Source organism: Barbatula barbatula (genome assembly GCF_947034865.1).
Source record: "Barbatula barbatula genome assembly, chromosome: 21".
Taxonomy (NCBI): domain Eukaryota; kingdom Metazoa; phylum Chordata; class Actinopteri; order Cypriniformes; family Nemacheilidae; genus Barbatula; species Barbatula barbatula.
Window position 1 is genome coordinate 9678472 of NC_136784.1, and position 25710 is coordinate 9704181.

General features: G+C 39.0%; 1 protein-coding gene across 1 annotated transcript in view; it reads left to right on the top strand.

Moving 5' to 3' along the window:
* LOC306910494 (adhesion G protein-coupled receptor B2-like) overlaps positions 1-25710 on the top strand; it is a gene marked incomplete at its 5' end in the record, with an annotated part of 104953 nt that overhangs the window by 14578 nt on the left and 64665 nt on the right. The window contains 5 exons of the mRNA XM_079485071.1: positions 1068-1176; positions 1290-1436; positions 7112-7187; positions 8924-9026; positions 12792-12835. Of these exons, the coding sequence (XP_079341197.1) occupies positions 1068-1176; positions 1290-1436; positions 7112-7187; positions 8924-9026; positions 12792-12835 (479 nt within the window). The remainder of the gene's footprint in view (positions 1-1067; positions 1177-1289; positions 1437-7111; positions 7188-8923; positions 9027-12791; positions 12836-25710) is intronic.

The window sequence follows — 25710 nt, forward strand, 5'->3', positions numbered from 1 at the left end:
AGATTCAGAATCTGTGTTGGCAGATCTTAGTAATCGCTATCGGCATCGGGGGATAAGTTTAGTATCGTGCATCTCTAACGGTAACTGAATATGGTAATTACACAGGAACATGGTATTTCTCAGCATACCTCGATATTACCTTTAATTCAAAATCTCTGTATACCTTAACCTCTATTGAACACGTTGATAAGCCTTACTTGAGGTATGAGAAAGAACACCTTTTATATGTTCAGTAAATCAGCATTTTCCATCAGACTTAGAAATCAGTCACATTATCTGCCAAGAGAAGCCTGTTTGGGAAAGTATGATGTCGGTTCTCCCATTCATTTTGAACCAACGATGAAGACTAATCTGCTGCGTATAAATGGCCATCTGCCACGTTTTGGAATCAACGTGTGATAAAATCAAAACAAAGTAAAAGAGTTACAAATGCAAATGATGAAAAGTAAAGATTCTGTGAATCCCTTTGGAGTCCGGGGAGGGGGTATTCGTCAGCAGAGTTCCCTTGTGGCACAGAACAACCCAATATTCCTCAGACAGTCATGAATGCCTTCATTTCCACATGTGGGGTGGAACAGAGAAATTCCAATTAGATTGAGGAACAGGCTATGAATTCTCATGAACTTCACTGTGAAATGTGGCTTTGGCACGCCGTGCTCCGGAACAAAGGGTTAGTGAATTAAAACCCAATGCCGATTTATAAACACGGCTGCGTGGAGGGGTGACGGTACATATCTCATCTCACGGACCGATGTGCCCGATGCTTATTCTCCATCATCTTTTCATGACTGCATCATAAACTCGCACAATCTTGTCTGGTCGTAAAAAGCGCACCGAAAATGATGAAAATATCGGAGGGCAGAATTTATCATTTTACACTGTAACAAACCGCATAACATTGACAGTTACCAGCCAGAGTTACGTGGAGCTGTTTATAGATGTGGTGGTTGTGGGAATATTAAGAACTTGTCACACACTGTGTTCTAGAGATCCTATCCAAAACTAGGCTTGACTAAACCCGTTTTCCTGTTTGTGTGTTTTTGTGCTTGGGTTCGACTCTTTCACAGGTCTCTCCAGGTGCTTTGCTGCTGATGCGAGTCGTCGAAGACTTCATTCATCTAATTGGAGAGGCTCAGAAACCGTTCCAAAGCTTTCTGGTTGTCACCAACAACCTCAGTGAGTTGCCACGGCATGCTATAAAGATCACGCTGCCCAGCCTTGCAGATGTCAAGTTCTTTGTTTGAGTCCAAGACATATTAGACTCTAATCTGTGTCTCTGGTCCCGCCAGTTATCACTATCCAGAGAGAGCCGGTTTCGGCTGTTTCCAGCGACATCAACTTCCCTATGAAGGGAAGGAGAGGGATGAAAGACTGGGCACGATCCGCAGAAGACAAACTCTTCATACCCAAAGAAATTTTCACCCTGTCTTCAGATGGTGAGTGGGAAGTGATATTTTACCTCACAATGTTATGTTAACATAGTTACACCAATAATCCAAATTATATTTTTGTATACTGTGGCATGTAATAGGGTCAACCATGCTGTAACCATAGGTCAACAATGCTTAATTATACTTAACTCGAATCAATTGTATTGATTTACATGAATAATGATTAGCGGATACTGTTGAGTCAGGTGTTTCTTAAACACTGTCAGTGTTTGTAGTAATAAATACACTACAATATTTAATGTCACTTGAGTAAAAGGTGTTTTTGTGACCTTTAGAACATTTTTATCTGAAGCTGAAATCTAATTTTGTTTTGTAATTGTGCAAACATATTTGTTTAATTCATTACAAATCTAAAATTTTATTTTAAAATGTTTTATATAAAACTTTATAATATTTATAATATACATTTAGTTTCTTAAGATAACTTGTACTGAATGATAAGAAAATCTGAAAAATCATCGAAGTAAAGCTTAGATGTGAACCCTACACCATTTATATAAACATCTCATGTTAAAACTTCAAGAGGCTGTAATCCAAAAATAGTTTTATTGTGTTTGTATTATTGTAGTAAATTTGACAGTCCAGAGGCTATAACCCAACCAATGGATCATCAAGTCCAGTGAGCTCTTATGCTTGTTGACATTAGGCATATGTTGCTGTTGTTGTGACAGTATGTGAAATCCATCTCTGCGTGTTGCCCCTTCACTGTTATTGATGAGATACTGCAGTGTCAGCCGCGGGTCTGACCGCACCGTCAGGGTTCACCTGCTTAATGCACTTAGTGTTATATGACTCTCACCCCTGTCACATTTTACATTCTGTATAATTTTTCTTTCTCTCTCTTAGGCCACATATACATTGCTAAGTTTTTGGAGTGACCGCCACATACAGGAGTAAATCCTGAAAGATTGTGTATTAGATTGTGAATGTACCGTAGGTGAAATCAACATCTGAGCATATAAAGGGGTGAACAAAATGGCCCATACAATCAAATGATCGATAAACAAGATGGCCTATCAATCCAGCTCAGAGCCGGCTCTCCCTATACGCGAACTAAGTGGCTGCTTAGGGCCTCGCTGTCACTAGGGGGCCCCAGAGAGCACAAAATAACTGCTTTTGTGATATATTCACGACGCACAACCGTTTTGTCACATAGGGCCTTACCCACAATTTTTTCTGTGGTTTGTGTCAAAATTTGTGAAATAACGGACCAAACTCAACATTGTAGAATCAAAATAAATGAGGTGGCCAATCAAATGAACAGAACAATGAAACATTGACAATAGCAAATTGTATTGGAAGCACATGGGGACCCCAAATAAAGTTCTGATTAGGGACCCCCGCCCAGATCCAGCTAACACTTTACACCATGAACAGAACAAGATAAAGCACTCAGAATAGGACTTACAGCCAAATTTATCCGCAGTGTCTGCGTGGAAGATCAAAAACACGCAGGTGGTCAAGAGGAGTTGATCTGAAAACCGATGAGAGCTCTGAACAAAATGAGAAGGAAACAAACTGAGATGAAAGAAACTACCGTTATAGCTATCTAGTGTTGCAGGCACTCCAGGGCTAAACCATTACAGACCTGCCGGCCCGTGGAGGACCGCCCCCTCCACTGAAAATAACAAACTTACCGTTCCGCCCACCGCCATCTGATATAAGATGGCTCCTTGGCTTTTTCCAGAAGGGTTTTCTAAATGAGGAGGAAATATTTGTCAGGATCTTTTTACACAACAGCTTTGTTGAAGTGACAGCTCAGGAAATAGAGAAAAGACACAAGTCAGCCTCTGTTCGGTTGCGACCGATGGCCGCGATAGTCATCTGTATACCCCTTTAACATGCAGCAGGAGCTGCAGCGGACCTGATTAGAATTTGATTTGCTGACATTGAGGAAAACGCCAGCATTGCTGGATGAGTCACGTTTGTTACTCTCCATTTTCACTGAGGGGAAGACACACATCTCCCTTTATTCATGCTTGGGTGGCAAACCGACTCCCTTTATGGGTGTTTGGGACATTAATTTATCTGGTTTTCTGGGTAAACAGCTGATGCAACTTGGGGTTTTATTTTCAGGATGGGTTAAAACAACTGTACCTTTCAACTTTATTTAAATTAAATGTCTTTTTTAGCATTGAGACATTTCTTAAAAAATCCTATGTTGCATGAACATATCTGTGTGTACAGAACCACCCTAGAATTATCAAAATCCACAAATTCATTTTTTTCAATCCCCAATAAACCTCAACTGTCCTCTTGAAGGAGCTGTTCGCATTTTCTCAGTAACCTGACGGCACGTTGATTTAGCCCAGCCAATGACTGCTGATGGACTCTGCTGTCTCCGCCCTCATCGAAGGCTTGTATGACTTGATGCAGCGCCTCAAGATCTTATAGGCGGAGGACATTAGTATGATTGACATCCAATGAATTCACTTTACACCGAGATGCTTCACAACGAGTTTTCGTAAAATCCTGGATTCATAATGGGTCATGGTTTTACTTTTTAAACATATGATGCGTTTGTCCTGTGTATTGTCACTTATAAAAACAATGTGCACGCATTTGTGCATTCACTCATAGAGAGCATGTTTTCAGTTTTTATAGATGTGATGCGTTTATCATGTTAACTTTCACTTATACTGTAAGAGCAATGTACCGGATTTAAAGACGTAACAGAAAACAGCGTGCTCAGTTTTTTAACAAATAACGCGTTTGTCGTGTATCTTACTTATCTATAAACACCAAACATATTGTTTTGTATGTGACACTGTTTCTCATTCACTTAATGACCATTCTCTTCAGTTTTCTTCTTACTGGAAGCCAGTGGTGTGCGGTGGACTTAAAAAATGAGGCGGCAGATTCTACCCATGTCATTTTTGTTCATCTCTGCACTATTAACAAGTGCGATTGTCAGAAATCTAGTGTCATTTCAGTGTTTATGTGTGAAAAATTCCTTTTAATTACTACAAGTTCATTACAGTATGTACTTCAGATTTTTTTTTGTTTTTTATTTTCCCTGCTTTGGGAAAAGGTACATCAACACCACCTTCATCTTCTTCTGGAACATTTGGGATTTCCTATATAAGAATAACATCATTACCAATACCATCAATTGAATTATTAGCAGTCCCAGAAATACTCAAAGCATTTAAGAGATCAAATCAAATAGATGTGACTTACTTTAGCCTTGCTGCTATCCTGAGCAAGCCTGATCACAAGCAAAAGTTTTTGAACAAATCTGAACCACGTAATATTGTCAACAATCGATAACTCCTCTGCCTCCGCCATCTCCGACATGAATCCTAAACTCTGATTAATACAACTAATAAAACAATTTAATAAACGTTCAATCTAATTTAGCGCCCGCAGTTTAAAATGTATGACGAAGACGAGCAGGAAGGCGGGATCTCGCTGATGAGTTAATCCAATCATAACCCGTTGGAGGCATTGCCTCCTCTCACGTGACTTCAAAATGGACATGTAGGGCACAGTATAATAATAGATCTATGGTGTATTTTCAGCTGAAATTTCGCAGACACATTCTGTGGACTCCTACGATTTATATTATATTTTGTAAAAGGGCTAGATTATAGGGCCTTTAATGTTTGCACTGCACGGCTCTGACTTGATCTGGAAGGATTATTGTTTATGTTGACTTATTATTATAAAGGCCCAGTGTATGAAATGTAGTGGCATCAAGTGGTGAGGTTGCGATTTGCAACCAATGGCTCACTCCACCCCTCCCTTTAGAAGCACCATGGGGTCTGACATAGGAATAAGATGTCTTCACGTTTACACTTCTTTGCCGAAGGAGATAATGTATTTACGAAACGTGTTATGTAGAGCAGTTTGTCTGTTAAGCACTACTGTAGTAACTACACAGCGAATTCCATGTAAGGGGAACCGCTGTGTATGTAAATAGAAACAGCTCATCCTAAGGTAATAAAAACATAACGCTTCATTATGTAAGGCTTTTATACACCTCTGAAGACATAGTTCTGTGTATTCTGTCAATAGATCATCCAAAAGCCAAGAGAGGTAGTTACTGTTGTGTGATCTTATTAGTATTCACAGACAGTTATCAACAATATGTACGACCCACTTTCCTGGGGCCATTCGATTTTTCAAGGCACATATAAAAATACATACATTTTTGTGTGGCAGGCAAGTAAATATTTAAACTTACAATATTTATTTAATATTTAATAAACATCTTCTGTTCACACTTCACTATAGGTGGCAATTATCGCTATTACCAAATCATTAACTATGACTTTTTCCCCAATAAGCTCTTAGTGTGTTGCTTATTAATAGTTATTAAGGTAATAGATAGGTTTAGGTATGGGTGGGATTAGGGATGTAGAGTATAGTCATGCAGAATATGTGCTTTTTTAAGTACTAATAAACAGCTAATGTGCCAATAGTAGGCATGCTAATTACAACTAGTTAATAGTGAGAAATGCCCTATATACTGAAGTCTTACCCATCTTCCACTCAACATCCAACACATCCCTTATACCTCATACAAAACAAAAACAAATGAGAAATTTTGATTAGGGGCCCAAACTTTCCAAATATCTCAAGACAATGTCAGACCTTGTACATTTGACTAACCCATGGTATGCTGGGAAGCTGTTTTTATTACCTTAGAATGAACTATTTCTATCTACATAAGCCACGGACCCCCTTGCATGGAATTCGCCATGTTGTTTCTCAGAAGGTAAATAAAAACAATTCAGTTGTTTGATATGTGACTAATATACAACAATAAAAAGAATTGTGTTTTCTCTATTATGACAGGTGCACTTATACATTTGTTAGGCACTCTATATAATCTCAGTATGAACTGAATAGCAGTTAATGGAATAGCCGAGAACTTCCAGTGCCGTATGAGGACAGACTGTAATGAAATGTGGACTTGATGCCCGTTACATCATCTATAACTGCAACGCTTTAACGTCCCGTCCTCTGTATCCCTCTCAGCTCATGTTCTCCATCAGTGAAATATGATGGCATTTACTCAGGGATGAGTCTCTCTCTCTGGAAGCTCGTAGTGTTGAGAGAATAAGAAGAATTGAATGGGAGAGAGGAGGAATAGAGGAATAAAGGTTTCCATAATAAAAAGAGTCTCACAAAAAGAACAGGCGATGTGATGTGAGTGGAGGAAAAGCATTCGTGGGGAGGAGGTAACGTAATAAACGGGATGAAAAAGCCGAACGGGAGGAACAGAGCCAGTGAGGAAGAGTAGACAGATGGTCTGCAGAAGAATCGGCGGTCATATCTCACTGAACCCTCCCTTTCCTGTTTCTTTTAAATGTCAGGCTTTGTCCAGACGCTCTCGGGGTCCTTGGAAGGAGGTTTTTCTCTTAACTCTTGCTGTGATCTGTTCTTTCTTGTCTGCTTTTATTTGGCTCGCTCAGCTGGGTGATGGAAAGCACAATATGAGTAAAAAATTAAGAATTATGGTTAAGTGATATGACTGCCATGTGTGTGTTTAAATATAAATGTGCTAGACGTTTGGTAAGCTGTGGAATATTGAATATAGAGCCAATGCACAGGTCACGGCAATGTTGTTGCATTACCTTTTATTATTTTTCACAAATAAACACAATTATTTCATTATCATGTTTTGCTTTATTAATGTCGTGTTTTGTTTGTAGAATCAGATGACACGCCATACTTTGTCATTGGAGCAATCCTGTATCGCACCCTGGGTCTCATAATGCCTCCACCCAAGTAAGTCCACATTTTTAATAATCCATATTTCAGTATATCAGTATTACTATTCATTCAAATAACAGCTGAAAGTAAAGTTATTGTTGAAAAGCTGTGAATGAGTCATCCTTTTTAAGCCATGATATTACAAACATAGACTGACTGGAACATTAAATTTAAAGTAATAGGCCAATCCAACTTACATGTATGTGTCTGTGTATACTAGTTTAATATCTGTTTGCATAGCTAAGAGAAACGTATGAATATTTTTAAACAATCATTATTTTACATTAGGCATGACTCACAGAATCGGATGGCATGCACAAGTATTATTGGGCATTTTAGAAAAAACTGAAAATAATTATATTCGACCGTAAAAATAATATGGATCATAAAGACCGGTTTATCTCCAATACAAAATAACTCAGACCAAAATTACCTCGGTTAGCTTCATTTTTTTTTAATTGTGGGAAACCGTTTTGCTTGTGGCCCCCGTCTAGCTACTACTGAGAGGGCTCTTCTATATTGAGAAAGAAGAGATAAGAGTAATTAGCCATATACGTGCAGCCGACACCGGGAGGCACGTGTAGGCATCTCTCATCTCCTGCTGAGCCCTGCTGGGGTCTATAGTTCACTGTCCAAACTCAGTAAGCATGTCAGAGCTCTCAACCCTGACGAGAAACACAAGCATCTCTCTCTCTCTCTCTCTCTCTCTCTCTATCTCGTGAGTAGCGTTCAAGGCCCTGGTATCCAGGTCATTGTTCTTCAGTGTGTTTGATTGTGATGGGGCTTGTTGAATATGTATGGGATCAAGGCTATTTGTTTGTTTTTGGTCTGCATTCGGTTCGCATCTCATAAATTTTCTGCGCAGAGCACACATCCTTGCTCTCGACGCTCCAGGGGGAGCTAACCTGCCCGATTTGTTTGTGACACAATGTAACTCCCCATGACCCCACTTGCACAGATATATCCAAGTTGACGTTCTCCCTCCCTCTCCAAAGCACATACATAGACACCAAAAATAGATGCTGTTTGGGAACAGTGGTTTAAAATCGTAGCTTTATTAATATCTTAATAAAAAATGTTCCTTATAAAGATAAAATCAGATTTCTTCATTCATTTATAATGATATATTATACGTACATTTGCACATGGTGCCTCTTAGGTCTTGCATATTGTTTTTAACAGTTTACAAAAAGTTTGTATTAGTTAATGCACTAATGTGAACTAACAATGAGAAATATAGTTTTTCAGCATGTATTACTCCTTGCCAATGTTAATGTCAATGTTCATGTTCACTGTGCATTAACTACTGTAATTTTTAACAGTTGCAACTATTGATGTTAAAAATGTATTAGTAAATGTTAAAATAACATAAACTAAGATTATTAAATGCTGGAAAAGTATTGATCATTGCCAGGTCATGTTTACTAATGCATGAACTAATGTTCACAAATGCAACCCCGTTGTATAGTATTTCTCACTGTAATTTGTATTTTCTATTGCGTTTATTATTTTGTTTTCTCTAGAATATTTATATAGCGGTTATGCCCTAATCTTCCCCTAGGGATCGATTACGTTTCGTAATGTCCCGTCCCTGTCCAATTCTGTCCCGTTGCATTTTGTTTTGTCCCTTCCTATCCTAAAAAGCACAGTGACATTCAACCAAAAATACTTTTCCTTGCCTTGTCCTGAACTACCCATCCAACATCAAATGTCACAAACAGTTTGGATCTAATAATCTTTGTTTCTTTCAGAGATCCGTTTGTGATCACCTCAAAGATTCTGACAGTGACGGTGCGCCCCTTACCCAAACCCACCGAGCCGCTGGTATCAGTGGAACTTGCTCCTTTGCTGAACGTAAGTACCACATACCTTCATACATATTTAAACTGGTATTAATATTAAATAAACCAATCTACAATATATATTCTATGCCATGTTTCACTGTATATTTATGAAATACTTTAAGCGTGCGAGTGCTGACCCGCTGAAGTGCTTTATTATGATGTATCACTATATACTGTCTAATAATATTTTGATACATAATGCTGCTCAAATTAAATCACCACTTAACAGCATAACTTTAAAGATTATAAGTGACAGTACCGTGTTAACATTCACATACTTCCTGTGAGCCTTCAGTTGTTTCAAATCAATAGTTATTTCATTTGAGTTCTCATATTTCTCCTCTTTGTTTTAAGTGCACCATTATTTACAACCCGTGAATGCTGTTCATTTGCTCCGGTTGACAAATTGCCCAAAGATCACAGTGTACCTGCGAGACACCACAGCAAGCACAAAGCAGCCCGCAAGCTTGGAGTCTATTTCAGCACTATAATCAGGAATGAAAGATAGTTCTGGTTAGAATGACCCTCTATTAATAATCTTCTATTATGAATAGTACATCTTTATCAACCCCTAAATATACAGGACATAAAGTACTGCACATAAAGGCGCTCAGTTTTTTATGTGGTAAAAGTAATAAAAATATACCCGTAAGGATTTATGCAAAATATGGAACCTGCAGATGGGATTGTGCACATCAGCTCAGCCGCCGTTATGATATTCCCGGAGTCGCCATGGCAACCCTTACCTGCTGTCTCCTCAGAGACCTGAGTTTTGGAAATGTGGGAGTGAATGTGATACGTGGATTTTTGTGCGCATGCTTATTTCTTTCATAGCTCAGGAAACATAATACATTCTCAATCATGTTCTATTAAATAATCTACTGAAATATATGAAAAAGTATAAATAGACACAAATGAATTGAATCAATAATAGGAATATAGTAAGAGTGAAAAGTTATCAAATGAGCTCTGATAATTTGCCAAATGGAGAATTTAATAACAAAAGTTGTCCCTGACATATTTTAATGTCTCAGTTTAATGAGATCTCTTTCTGAGATCTCTTGTGAAACACAGGTGATTTATATTAGTTAATGATAAAAAGATCTGTTTATGTTTACCTCACACTAGTTTGCACGCATGGCTCCCCCGCAGCAGGGCATACTAAGGTTCTGCCCCTTCAGCTGGGGTTCTGGGTGGACCCAAGCTGTGCGCAAAGGACCTTGGCAGGGGTCGGTGTCTAGATTCTGCTCCGTTGCCCTGGCCGCAGATGTTTGGAATGTGGGGAGGTTGTATCTGAGCCTGTGCGCTGGGACTTGTCCTCTCTGTGCTGACAGATGCTCGGAGACGGACTTCCTGAGCCGTCCTGACCCCCAGAGGCTGCTGGGAAATGGAGGCATGGCCCTCCAGCTGTGTGTTTGCCCTCACGTTGGCCTCTGCTACTCCTCCCCATTCATCAGCATCTTTGAGACGAGTCTGATGCCACAATCAGTTATTGGTCTCAGAAAGCACTCGGCTGTCAGATTGAAGTGATGTATTCTGATGCGTGTTTTGTTTACCATCTGTGATGTTTATTTGTCATCATTTTAAATGAGAGTACGTAAGACATCTGTTTGTGGTTTATATGAGCTATCCGATGCCATATATGAGGTATTGGAATTGAAGCAATGGCATGCATCCATACCGGAACCAGGTGAATTTAGTTCAGCTGCTTTTTATGTAGAGTGCAACCTCACAGAGAGCCAACAAGGAGCCATAACTCCTACATACTGTAATCATCTTTTGATTTAGTGAGCCGTAGCAGGAGGTCTCCGGAGTCTGGTAAACCCCTGAAGGTCAGCGGTGATCATCGGTTAGGTTATGAGGTCCCATCGGATCCCGCACCCCATCCGGACTTCCTAAAAAGAGATAATAGACATACTTGAGCCGAGACAGATTAGTCAATTATACCAGTTGATTCACAGATGAATCAATAATGAGCTGTTCATCCAGCCATGCACCACTGAAACCTGATTAGAGCCACACACTGGCGCATCATCCCAGAATCTCACGAATCACTGAATCAAAAATTAGTCTTTGTAATGAATCATCTACAGCAATATGTGGACTGTGGAACTAATAGAGGGGTCTGAAGATGAGGGGCCTCTGTCGTGCATCTCATGCATATGTAAAATCCATGGCTCTCCTCAGACAAGTATTTCTGGACTGTGGATTTAATTATGATGACACAGAATAAGCAAACATGCTGCTGGCAACCTTTTGCTGCTTTTAGGAAAGGATAAGAGTGGCGACATGGTTTTATCTGTCATGTTGTTTATATTAAGGCTTTAAGCAATGTTTTAAAACGGTTAGCTTATGGACAGCAACAACAGAAAGCAACGTTTCTGCACATGCACGCTGACATCTACATTTAGTCATTAACCAGACGCTTTTATCCAAAGCGACTGACAGAGAGTTCAGGGAGCAATATAGCGATATGTCATACAGGGGCAATGATACAAGGAGCGTAATACCAAGTTACTAGTTTCCTGGGAGGGGGGCGGTAAACTACTACAGCAACACTAAGCTGAGTGGGAGAAGTGATATTAACAGTGTTGTATTCAAATAAATATTTGTTATATTAGTTTAAATATTTCCAATTTTTGTTGATAAGAAAACCTGTGCATTTCCAGTTTGAGAGAAGGAGTAGGTTGTGGAGAGAGCAACGGGTGTGGCAGAGTCGTCAGGACGAATCCACCTAGAATGTGAATGTCAGACTGGCTAGCAAAAGCATGGATGAAGTCAGTCTTGTTCACAGCTGACTGGCAGTTCCAGAGACCCACAGAGAGAAACCGAGGTGTACGAAGGGAGGTGTGAATGGGACACACGTGAGAGTAAAGGCGGCGCAGTACTTTAATAATCTGGAAACACGTGTTGTTAGTATACAAGGAAAGTAAATGGGAAGGTATCTTAAATATACTAAAGTGCCTCTCTTATCTAACAACAGGCAACAGGTACACAGGATAATGAGCAGACTTACACACTACTGCAGTATTCTCCCCTTTTCACCAATTGTTTATTTTGTTTTAATTATATACAATAAGATTTAACTAATTGTAATACAATTATTTTACAATGAAATATGAATATAAATCAATTAAAATATGGATAGTTATATTATTAGCTACTAGCCAGTAGGGCATTAAAAGAAACAATAATATTCTTTATTCGCTGGGAAATATTTGAAAATAACTTTGTTAAACCGATTATGAATTTAGCCGATTCGCATGGCAGAGGAATTGTTTTTGTTGTTCTTTATTTTATTTTTATTTACGACAATCGCACACACTATTCGATGTTCTATAATTAAATCAACTAATCGAATATTTGAAAATCGTAACTCATCCCTACTCGCCAGACTGATAACCAAAACGTCAGACCGAAAGTTAACTTCGGGCCAGGCGCATGCATCCGATGAAAACATCTATAACAAAGATTTACTGTGTATTTTAAGCTGTCAAGTACAATTTTGGGGAAAGTATAACATAATTTGACTGCGACCCACATAAAGTATGTAAAGTAGTTCTGCAATTTTATGTTTCCCAAACAGGGATGGCGATATAGAGTCAGAGTTAAGGATTGCAGCCTTAATAAATTAACGTAAAGAAATAGACCAGTTGCAACTTTTTAAAGTATATGGTTTTTGGGGACATGAAACAGGCTTAAAACACTTTGTGTTCGCTGTACAATTGTTTTTTGTCTTGTTTTACAACTCTGTCTTTCTCTTTCTCCCCCAAAGGGCACTGTTGATCCTCAGTGTGTCGTCTGGGACTACGGAAATCCGTAAGTCAAAATGTTCTCCCCTCACACACACGCACACTATTATACTCACAATATTGTCGCTCAGCTGTCACTTTCTGACATGCTTCAAAACTCATTTTGTTTTCATTAAACAAAATGAGACACTGTGTTGATTAAATTAATGGGCTGAGAAAGACACTCCATTCTTCTCACCTCAAGCGTCGAAGTGAGAATCTGACACACAATTCCCCGTTTTCAAGACGTGATACCTCCCAGCACATGATTTGGTTGTCTTGCACTATGATCCCATCCAAATACCTGACATCTATCGCAGCAAGAGACTTAATTATTACAAGTTCTAAAACTCAAGGTTTGTAAAAGAATCATCTTTTTTGAGGGACCCCTGGGCCCTGCCTACACACCTTATTACAGGTGCCGGTTATCAAAGCTCCCCCTGCTGGTAGAACTTTCTAGTCTGTACCTTTCTCCTTGCCGAAATGTACAGGCAAGTGTCAATTATGTCAAACAACATGTTTTTTTTTAATCCGTCCTTAGCTCTTGGTGATGCAACTCTGTCTGTTGATATGCTTTGGTTGCGTCTCTGTGTGTTTATTTAGGAGCTTTGAGAGCGCTGCATGTATTCTAGTTCACGCACTGTTTGTATTTGTGTCGGAAAACATCTGCGCTCCGAGTCTGTTTATTTCAGGGAGGCGATACAAAGGACTTTTTCAAGCGGAGTAAAGAAGGTGACAGCGCACAGGGAAAGGCAAGAAGAATAGAGAGCGAGAGAGAGAATCTACACAGAATGTACATTCAGATTGACAGCGTTTTTCTAATTTACAATAGGAGTTTGTGATTTGAGGTGACAGATGTAACATCAGTTGTTGTTGTTGTGACAGAGTTAAACAGAATTTAATTGTTTTGTATTTAACCGAGCAGTGATGCAACGATGCAACCAACAGGAATCAATGCAGTGGAGGTCAAGCGATCCGTGCAGTAGTGAACAATTAACAAAACTGTCTATTTCATGCATTTCCAGATAGGTCGGTTATAAAGTCAGTTATGCTGCGTCCATTTGCTGCATCGCAGTACTGATATTATTAGAAAACACATCCGTCCACAAGGCACCTGTGGAACGCTGGCATCCTCCTTCCTGCACGCTTGGCTGCGCAAGTATGTCTTTTTGGGTTACTCCCCACTAACAGAGCACTCCTCACGCATCATTAATATGCACCAGGAGGCAGACCTGGCTAGATGGAAGAATGGTGGGCGGTAATTACTGAAGCAGAAAAACCCTCCTATCTGCAGGCCGCAAAGTCAATTATGCAAAACCTGATTACCTCTCCCTCCAAATTACATTCCAAATCATTCAGAGATGAATGCGCCAGTGTGATTAAAAGCAGAGAGATATAGAGATTTTATCGGCGTTATAAATTCAAACATGGCAAAATCTCTCCAAAGCCCAAGCCAGTGAATGGAAATAACATACGGCCTTTATTTATAACCAGACGCTTACTGAGAGATTTATACTGTACCATATTGCAGAGAAAATTAGAAACTCTGGACCTTTTGTTATTTTCAGTATAGATAGGATTATTTGGTTGCTCTTGTTATTGTTGTTTTTTCCTCACGCAATTATCCTTTCATTTAAACAATTCCCAGCGTCAGTCTTTTTAAGATTACTCTCATTTCTCTCACATCTCTTTCTTTTATTGTTGTCTCCTGTACCACAATAGAATGATTTCTAATTGCTTCCAGCTTGGTGTAGTTATTGCACTTTACCTCGGCATAATCAAGTAAAACTACTGCTCCCTTTTCTGTGAAGTCATTTATTGACTTCCTCATTTAGGTTCAGTCTCCAAAATCACCCTCGCTGTTTTCTAGCTTCTAGAAAATAAAAAATCTGTCAGCGTTTACTGATCCTTGTCGTTCCAAAACCTTTGTGACTTTCCACGGGACATCCATCTTTAATGGACTTTCAGGATAGCTTCCTAGACATTCAAAAAGAAATAAAAGGAAACAGAGTTTCACAGTGACGTTATAATGCTTTAAGCCAATTACAATGATTTATTCACAAAAGTTATTTTGAGGACAGATACTTCAAAAACAACCCGGAGTGCTTGAAGAACCCTTATAGAAGGGGAAAAAGACCAAGTCTGCGTGATCTTTGCACTGTGCAAGGCTTGTAATCATTAATTCTCTTTTATGTACTGAATGACCTTACCAGACTATCCTTTTCAGGTTTTATTTTCCTTCTTTCGGCGCTTGCGACTGCCAGAGCTTTACTCTAGTACGATCACATTAAATCACGTTTAATCCCTCAAACCAAATCTAAACTCTCCACGGGGCCATTTTAATCACAGCCAGGAAAAAATGGCACGGCACTAAGCAACAAATTGCTTTTGATTATGATAACGTAATGGATGCGCTATATGAATGCGTTAGCGAGGTGATTGGGTAATGCTTTAGCGGATCGCGCCCGTGCAGCTGCCACATGTGTGATGGGACGCGGGGGGCTATCAGAATCGGTCCGCCCAGTATTCGTTAGCAGTTAATTTGTTTTGAGTGAAGCTGCGTGGAATTGTTTGCATGTGGAGGGCCAGATTGTGTGCTGTTGGGAGATGTGCAGCTGATGCTGTGAATAGAGTGTGGTGATGTCGGAGGGGCTTATGGGTATTGATGGAGAGCAAGAGTTGGCATTGTTCAGGTTCAGAGAGTTTTACGATGAAACTCACCCTCTTGTCATTTCAAACTTGTATGACTTTCTTTCTTCTGCAAATCACAAAAGATATTTTGAAGAATGTTGGTAACTGATCAACAGCAGTTCCCATTGACTCTTATTGTATGGACACAAAACCAATGCAAGTCAATGGGGACCAACAGTTTTTGTTTACTAACATTCTTACAGTTTTGAAATGACAAGATGGTGTGTAAATGATGACCGAATTTTCATTTTCGGATCAACTATCCCTTTAAAAAGTTTAATGAAGATTTTGGGGAAAAGAAATGGTAGCATTGAATGTTACACAGTTCCTATTGCATTATATTCTAGCTTTCTCTCTCTTTCTCTCTCTTTTAATTACCCTTCTCGCTCTTTCTCTCCTGTTTATAACTGCGTTTTGCTGCCTGACCTTCATTTGAAGTGAAGCTAGTCTCCGCATGCCTTCTTTCATCCTAATGCCACCTTCACTTCCAGCTGGCCTTACCTCCCCCTTTCGTATCTGCCTCTTCCTACGCGTCTCTTTCCCGCTGCCTTGAAGTTCTCTCCCTCACTCTGTGCCGGGTTTGCCTCCGCATGCCCTGCCGCACGTTCCTCATCCTGTTTCATCTGACGATACCTGATGTTTTCTCTTTCTCGCTCTCTCTTTATTAGTGTTCTTTTCCATCTCTTTATCCAGCTCTCCATCAGCTCTGGGGCTAGTTAATTGTCAGCAGATTACGATGCCCTTTTCTGTGCTGTCAGAAGCCTTTGGTGACTCTCTGTGAAAAGGACAGAGCTTTTAGCGCTTCATATGAGATGAGATGAGCATGTGTCTCTAAAAGCCCACGCAGTCACACAAGCAAATAGAGGTGGGATCTGCCTCACAACTGATATTCTCAATGAATGTGCTTTGAACACTTGGCCCTCAGACGAGAGGCAATTTGGAAAGATATTTTGGATCTACATTTTAATTTTCTAAGAAATTGTTTAACAAAAATTATATGATCAGCAGTAGTCATCAAAAAAGAAGATTATTTCATTTTAAGGTTGACATTTGCATGGAATTGTCAAAATAATTGTTTATACCTCACAAATCCACCACTAAATAACTCTCTGTAGCTTGCTGCCTGAGGAAGGCACTGAGCATGTGCAGATCAGCCGTCATCACTCTAGCTTAAGTGTGATTTAAGACGCTTAGAACGTTACAATTGCCTCCCTTTACAATCTCCTCAACTCTACAGCGAGAAGAGCTGTGACATTCAGTGTAGAAAGAACTTCTAATCCTCAGGAAATGAGAACAGGAGACAGAGCGAGATCGATGGAGATCATAGATGAGCACAATGGCCCGTGAAGACTCATCCCTGATGTCTGACTTTCATTCTTCAACACCAGCAGCTGGCGGGGCCATTGTGTCAGAACTCAACGTCTTCCTTTAGTTTCTTTTTCTGGTTGGAATTTTCTCCCTTTGGTTGAGACACAGTACTAATCTTTTTCATTCGCCCTTTTTGTGCTTTGTTTGAGGACTTTTTTGAGAGAAAATGGGCGTAAGCAAAAAGAAAATTGCAGATTTAAAGCAGTAGTCTGAGAGACAATTGTTTTATTGTTTCCGTGGTGAAAAAAGAGGAACCCCGTGTGCTTTCTTATCAACCATTGAGAGAAAACCGACTATTCCTGTACGTTTGTGTGTGTATTTCTGCAGAGATTAAAACTTCAATTTAACAGTGCAGCTCTTACACTGTGTTCTTCTTCCTTCTCGGTCTCTGTCTTCCCTTCCCAGGTTATTTTTATAGTGGGCGACAGAAGAGTTGTGGGCACTGAGACAGTTGAGCGACCAGGGAGGGATGGGAGGCTTCTTTAATCGCTTTATAACCTATAGTAAATGGGAAACAGCTCCAGAGAGGCAAGGATGTTGGAAAATAAACCGTTCCAGAGAGCAGCAAGGAGAATATGTCCTACAAAGGCGCTTTGTTTACTTCTGTTATTCACATCCCTTGGCTTCCTCGTATCATTTTCTAAAGTGTAGAACTACAAATCCCTGAGGTTAAAGTGGAAAGAGGACAAGAAATAAGCAGAAGCTATGCTAACACTGACATTTTCTTTTTTATTTGTAATGTTAGCTTTTTGAGGACATAAGGTGTTTGCTTACGGGTAATGGGAATACAGAGTTGTGCCCTCGAGCATGGCCATGGCGATTCACTAGTCTCTTGTTGGGAATTGGGTAGACTGTGCATGTCAAGCTTTTCAAAATCGAAAGCTCTAATCTAATTGGTTGGCATTATACCATTTTTGGTAGGCGGGTTGCATAGATTTTTAAGACTGAAATAAGCTGCTAGTGCTATTTTTTTGTCACTTGGAGTATGGAGTACGGAAGATACAGTCTATATTTGTGTAAACTCCCGCCAGCTACTTCTTTCTTATTATTATTCTGTACCGCTAGCTTCAGAACTGTACTTCCTGTTTATCTTGATTGACAGGGGTTCCGTCCAATCAGCCGTAACTACCCCGGTCACACAAAAGACCTACCTTTTCCGGTTTGACAGATTTGTGGTTGTGTTTTCTGACTTATTTTGTTTCCGCAATTGTTGCTGTGCTTTATGGTTTGTTAATGTGTTTTCTGACTTGTTATTTTGTTTCCGGAATTGTTGTTGTGCTTTATGGTTTGTTAATGCGTTTTCAGATTTGTAATTGTGATTCAGGATTAGTTTTTTGGCTTTTAGATTTGTTGTTTGTTTTGCGATTTGTTGTTTTGTTTGGCACTTTACAGCTTCTGTAATGGAGTCTGTCAGTGTATGTCTTATTCACATATCACCCATAGTCTAACTTAAAGGGATTGTTCACCCAAACAAATTTTTATTTTGCAGCAGTTTTATTCAAATTTTGGTGTGTTTTATTCAGATGGCGCTTTTTCCGCCAAATTATGCAGAAAATCTGCAACAATCTTTAAATTTTGCAAAGATTGTCTGATTATGTGCTAAATTCTGCAGGGACTGTGTCACAATACAAAATAACTCTATATGACAAAATGTTGATAGAATCTTTCTTTTTAAGTAAACTATATCTTTAACCAGATGTTATATCTGCTGGTATTGGACTGCACCGAATGTGTATTCAAGTAGTTTTTTAATGGGTAAACTTGGCTCCTTTCTATCCAAATGAAGCTCATTATAGAAAATCTGCTGGATTCAGAAACATCTGCCTGACACAATTAATGGTCTGGAAAGCTAGAAGTAAACTGAAGTTTAGTTTAAAGGGATGTTTATGTGAACTTGTAAACGATCATGGCAGCAGTCGTTGTAACCAGACAAAGTCATCACCAGTGTAGTAAACCTTCTGTTCATCTGGAGTAGAAAAGGAATACATATGCATTTTTTCAGCATTTAATCATTTTATGATTAATTTTTAATATTGCATTTAGAAATATAACATTCTGATAGCTATCATTTGAATCATCATATACTGTATACAGCCACATACAGTATTGTTGATGTTCCACGTCGCTGTCCATGGTGCTGAATTAGTTAATCTCAACATGGGACACAGAGAGGAGTTTAGTGTCATCCAGGACAAATTGTCATCTGATTGTGATGGTTAATGTGGTAATTAAATGAAGAATGATTGAATCTATTCGCTAAAATGCCCCATGGCTACAATTAGTCATTACATTTAAATCTAATGACAGAGGAAGTTAATTTTTTTAACTCATTCATAATCATTTATTAAAGCAATAAGCTTCAAGAAGTCGTGCCACAACGCCCTTAGCTGTTATAAAATGCACTGTAACCCACTGCTTCGCGGGCCTTATTGCTTTTATAAACTGTTATTCCATAGGCGTAGTAAGGTTTCATAAAATTAAGTTAATTCAATTATATTTAGAACTCCGCTCAGCCAATCAGAATCAAGGACCAGAACTGACCATTTTGTAATGAGTATTTTAAGGAGACATGGGAAAGAATCTTGTACAACGCAAAAATAAGCAAAAATATACATTGAGGACCAGACAAGGTCAAGATCTTTTAAACTTAAGGCTGAAATATTTTTTTTGGTTGAATTGCGATAATTAGCATAAATCTTTCAGGTAATCTGGTTGTAAAAGAATACAGATACTACACACTGTGTTTAATACATTGAGAAATTTCCATAGTTTTAAGTAAATTACCTTTTTCTAAAGCAGCATTTTGTTTTCCTTTTCAAAGGTTTGTTTGTAAAATAATTGTTATTAGTTTCCAATTGGGTCTTATTTTTCTGACAGAGACATATACAGGTTTTGAACGACATGAGAAGAAATAAATTATGACAGGATTGTCTTTTTTGTAAACTATCCCTTTAATGAATTGAACTGTACATTCATATTCAACTTAAGAGCTAGAGCCTGACAAACTGTGATAGCTTCCCAAATGTTCTTCTAAAAGAAAAATGCAAGTACGACAAAAAATCTAATAACAAGAAAGTCACAGCTCATAGATGAAGAGTCGGGGTAGTAATCATTTGTTCATCTGAAGCCTCTCCGTAAAACATTAGCACAGCTTGAGCTCCAGCGTGGATGAAAATTACTCCTTCTGCAGGGTCCATCTACACAAACGTCCTGATGTATGTGTATGCGAGAACATGCCTCTGCACTGATTCATTCCTTCTCTCTGATTCTGTGTATTACGTTCGCAAGCCTGCAATTGTGTAGTTGATTTAAAGGATTATGCTGGGAGCTGCCATGCAAACCCAATGGCCCTCTGCATGTGTTTATAAAAAAATCAAAGTTACAACTGCAGCACATACTGGCCGTGGCTTTGTGTTTACAGTTCAGTGTTTTAAATGCCCATATGTCTGTGCCATCTGTCTTTCAAAACACAGCCTCTTTTTTAATGAGGAATATGCAACAGTGAAATATAGAGATACAGAATGCACATAAATAAATGGGTACTCCATTTATAGCTAGGGTAGGTAATGTACAGTACATCTAACGTCTCGCATATAGAAATACATCTCACAGTTTTTCTTAAAAGGGAGTTCACCCAAGAATAATGTAATTAAAAACCTGTAATGTTGAGAAATGTCATTGGGTCCATACAGTAGAAGTCAACGGGAGCCAACGTTATTTGGTTACCAACATTCCTTTTCAAATATCTTATTTTGTGCTCTGCAGAAGAATGTCATACCGGTTTGGAATGACATGAAGGTGAATGAGTGATGAAAGAATCTTCTTTTAACATTTCTCAACAGACAGCTCTGTAGTATGTGTGTTCCCTGTACATCCAGATCAATTTACATGTTTGTCTTTCCTCTTGGACCAGCAGAGGTATTAAAACATGGACAGATACCGAAGCCCCTGCTTTACAAACCTTGTTTGGAAACATATACACTGATTCTGTGTTCTTGCATGGATTTCCCTTTTTCCGGATTGTGGGAGGTGGGGCTGGGAATTCGACCTTGCCACTAGCAGCTTTTCTGCCCAATGACCTAGAATCCCGTGCTGCTTACTAGGGCGGGACTCATTCCAGAGGGAGTGGAGTGACAGGGTAAATAACTGGATGGTTATCCCAACAGTGCTTTCCTTAGTGGGGAAGGGATGGGTGCTTTAATCTAGCTCCTAATCCACAGTGCTGCCATGCATCACCCTCAGCCCATTGTGTTCATCTGTCAGGTGAAAGTATGCAACATGCTACACTGCTTTCACAAAACACTGAGGTCATATATGCAGGCTGGCCGGTTTTTGTCTTTCAAATATCCATTTGTTTATTAGACAATTATATATAGAATTTCTTTCACAGGATCCCACTATAAAAATAAAAATAATACCTTTAAAATGAAACAGACACCCTAAGGATACAAAAGCTCTAACCACAGTGTTTTTAACCACAACCCTTAAAAATAATCAGTTTATTCATTTAAAAATCTTAACAATTAATTAAATTTCATCTGTGTATTTTGTATATGTATATATTATTATATTTTAAAAATATTTTATTTGTCTCGGTTGCTTCATATTACTTTGCTGTATTTTAATATGTAATTTTTATATTTATACTTGTTAGATTTTATTAATTTTTTAATATTTTATTTTTTATATGTATTTTTATGTTATAGTGCATATTGTGATAATATCGTTATTGCAAATTGTTTCGGCCACGGTAATTGTTAAGTCAAGTCTAAAATTGTGATCTCGCACCTCTACGTTGTTTATTATTTAATTTAATTTCAATGCTTGTATAGTTACTGTACATAACATAACAGAAACTGTTACAAAAACTATCACTGGGAGGATTTATCTCTACATAAAGCTACTTCACACGGGCGGATGTTAACTGTATGATGAATGCATGCTGGGATGTTTTTGGCATGTGGTTGAAGGCAGGAGTCTGGTTTACAGACTTCTGAACTCTCTTTGCACCCGCTCATTATATGAAAATAAGCACAGACTCAGTAAGGAGGCCGTGACAGATTCTCTCCCACTCAATGGACTGTGGATCAACCGCTCGAACAGCTCCGCTTTTTATTACACAAGAAAAGAAAACGATCATTGTAATTTTAATGCTGGGTCTTAATAGTAAAATGTGGGATGGTTCCTCTCTGCTGAGATGGTGTAACCCGGTCGACCCCTGGTCGTCACCCCCTCTTTACCTGTAATGAAGTGAGACAGTAAGCCATAAGCATCTTACGGGTAAAATGAGCTAAACTGGGATAATGTGGTATCTATCTCACTGCAAGAGCTGCTCCATGTGCCATTATCTGTCTTATCGCGTTGAGACCTACATCTCTCTCTCTCTCTCTCTCTCTCTCTCTCTCGTCATACCGGCTTCTCGGTCAATCCGTCTCCCTCTCTTTTATTTATCTTGCTGTAATCTTCTGCCCACTTTTCTGCTCATGTCATCACTTGCGCGTTTGGTAAGCTTTGCTTGGCAGCCAGTGACTAAGTGTTTGAGTCGGTCTGTGTTTGTATGTTCTAAGAAATTAGCGAATAAACATTCTCACGCTGCTCTATATTTAGACAGGAAAACGTAACACCTGACACTGAAATAACTGTATCCTGTGATGTTGTATGTGGGGCAGAACAGAAGAAAGAGTGTGTTTGTTAGGGGCGGGACTCCGAGGGAAGGGGATAGTGTAGGGTGTTAGTGTGTCAGTCGGAAAGCCAACAGATTGAGTCTCAGCAAGCACCCGTCTGCTCACATATAGCATCTGTAGTCCGAGTGTGTGGATTTGCACTACGCCATAGTGGTGAGTACATGTTCAGTGCTTTCCAATGTTGTTTACCTCCAATAGAGATTTCGACACCGCCAGGATTATTGTGTAGAAGAATGACCAATAGTTTGTGTAACAGCACTAGTTGGGTGAAGTCAGAGATCAAGTGGTTTTAAAAGAACACCATTACTCGCTGTGCTCGAATTTAGTGATGAATATTTCCGCCAGAATAAACCTTTCCTTATGCTACTGTATTGCTAAATATGTTAGTGAATTATCATCTGCCTATGTCTTATAATTCTACAGTTTATGAGACTTATGTTCAAGATGTCAAAACTGTTACTCCTGTGAAGTCATTTCATCTTAGAAACGTTTAGAATTTTTCAGTAGTTTGTATATCACTGCGGTCTTTCCAAAACCTCCATATTTTTTCTATGATTTTTTTGTTGTTGCCATAAATCATTATTATAAGTCACCCATGATGTTTGTCAATGGGTTTGTCAGCTTTGACAACACAGTATGTAATCTTTTAAAAAGTATAGTGTTTTTTCCATTTCCTGAAAATCTGATAATTTGGATTTACAAGGTTTCAGAAGGACAACGACGATGTGCAAAATACCGTTTTGGTTGACTACCGTTTGAGTTGACTATTGTTGTGATATTTCTCAACATAGCTAGCCAGCTCCACGCTGATATTCATGTATGTGTTGATTATTCTTTGCTCTCCACAAATTGTGCTCAAATCATTAAAGAACCGTATCGTACATGTATTATTTATATTATATGGACCTTCGTCATTATGACTTCTAACATTGTCATACATTGTCTGACCATTCTCTCCTGGCATCGTTCCCATCAGTACATCAGGAGGAAAGCTAATCTCTTTTAAGAAGCTTAACAATTATCACCAGGAAAGCAAAGGTGAGAGGCCAAAGACAGGCACTTTCCATGAATTCACATGGTTTGCAGGGTTTCATATGTGGCAGCACTTAATGTCATTTTTCTTAGGTTTCTGAGAGTAAGGATGATCGCTCGATCTTTCAAACTTATTGAGAAACCTTGCTGATATTTTGATTTGGAAGTCTGTGCTTCCAAGTGCTCTTTCTATTTCAGTTCAACTAAAATGAATATAATGTCATCATTTACTCATGCTCTTGTAATTCTTTACCTGTATGACCTTCTTCTGCAGAACACAAAAAAAGATAATCTGATGAATGACCTATTGACTTGCATTGGTTTTGTGTCCATACAATAGAAGTGAATGGGTATCGCTATAGTTCGGTTACTAACATTCTTCAAAATCTTTTCTTTTGTGTTCTGCAGAAGAAAGTCATACAGGTTTAAAATGACATGAGTGTGAGTAAATGAAGACATAATCTTATGAACTTTATAGGATATGTTTGGGTGAACTATATCACTTTAAGATATTTTGAAGTATCAGCCTTGTCATACTGTAGATTCCTTGGGCAAAATATGAGGTCTGTTTGCATGGAAAAATCTCTCCGTTTAGTCTCATTGCTGTCTACAGCCTAGTCCACACGTACACAGGCAGGTGTACGTTTTTCCTTCTTCGTAAAAAAAAATCGCATCAACTCGAAACGGCAAAAGACGCTGTCAAAAGCATGCCAAACCAACATGTGGCGATATAACCTTGATGTCAAAGAAAGGAGGTATGCCAAATCTTCAGTCTCACAGTCTACACGACAACACTGAAACCGGAGTTTAAACAAATCCTCAACCTGGCGGGAGTTTTCAAAAAAGTTCGGTTTCATTGACTGAGTACTGCGTTTTTGTGTGGGCGAACTGCCAAACCGCATTAAAAAAACTGCGGTTTTGAAAATACCCCAGTTCGTGTGGACAAAGCCTAAATGGAGAAATAAATATATTTTGAAGATGTTTTTTCAGTAGGTTATTCTCAAAGCCTGGGCTTTATTCTCCACCCACAGTTTGTGTCTGTGGATTTGTAGGCTTTGTGCAAAACACAGTGTGATTTGGTTTATCTCAAGATCTACCCCAGACTGATCCGCTGACTCAGTCGTGTGATTTCACAAAAATTGTGTTTGCTTCATACGTTCTCCCTCATACGTTCTTTATATCTAATGTTTTAATTGAAGCGTTAACGTGTTGAGTATGAAGGTCCAGGAAAATCATTTGTATTGTATGGTTGAAATAATTAAAAGGTATCAGATTAAGTGAACTTCCTCTTTCTCATACCTTTATACTCATACCCTCCAATCCATTATAATCATTTTTCTTTCTCACTGTCTTCTTTGTCCGTCACATTCTCATTTTTCTTCCATATTGAAATGCTCCCCAAATTATGCTCTGAACACATGGCATGGTAATAATAGAGGGCATATTTCGCTCATAATGCAGGTGCCTTCGACCAGATTAGAATTAATTGCCTTCCTGAAATAAAACCGTTCCTCGCACGGATTAGCGGTCGACATCCACATGTAATTTGTTTGTCTGAAGCGCATTTCTCGCTTTCATGCTAAACACTTCCGATTTAACCCAGCACCCTTTGTCAAGGCGCCGGCTCCTTTTATCCACGGCGGCTCGAACTCGCTTGTCAACGATTATTACGTTTTTTCGCTCTGCCGTTTGAGGGAACTCTTCTTGTAGTGGATATTAAAAACAAAAGGGAACAAAGTCAATTTCGTCTGTTCTGTAATCTGATCACCCACTCTCAGACTACTGTCACTGCAGATTTGGCCATTTAATCAGACGCCTAAACACAAACACGGGCCGGGCCATTGATGATGCGAAGCCAGACACTGCTGGTTCATTAAACCTATCACAGCATGTGCTAATTAAATAATGAAGCTGCGCTCGCATACCGTAAGGCGAGAAATGACTGCTGTGGCATTTCATTCTCCATATGTTAGCTCGCTTGCCCTTGCTTTTAGCATTTAGAGTTGCTTTTGTGTTTATGACAAAGAAAACGGTGTATAGAGAGAGAGCTGTCTCCAATAAAAGCTTACTGTATTAAATGTCCAGGGGAATTACTTAAACTTACCATAATTGCAAATGGGAGAAAGCA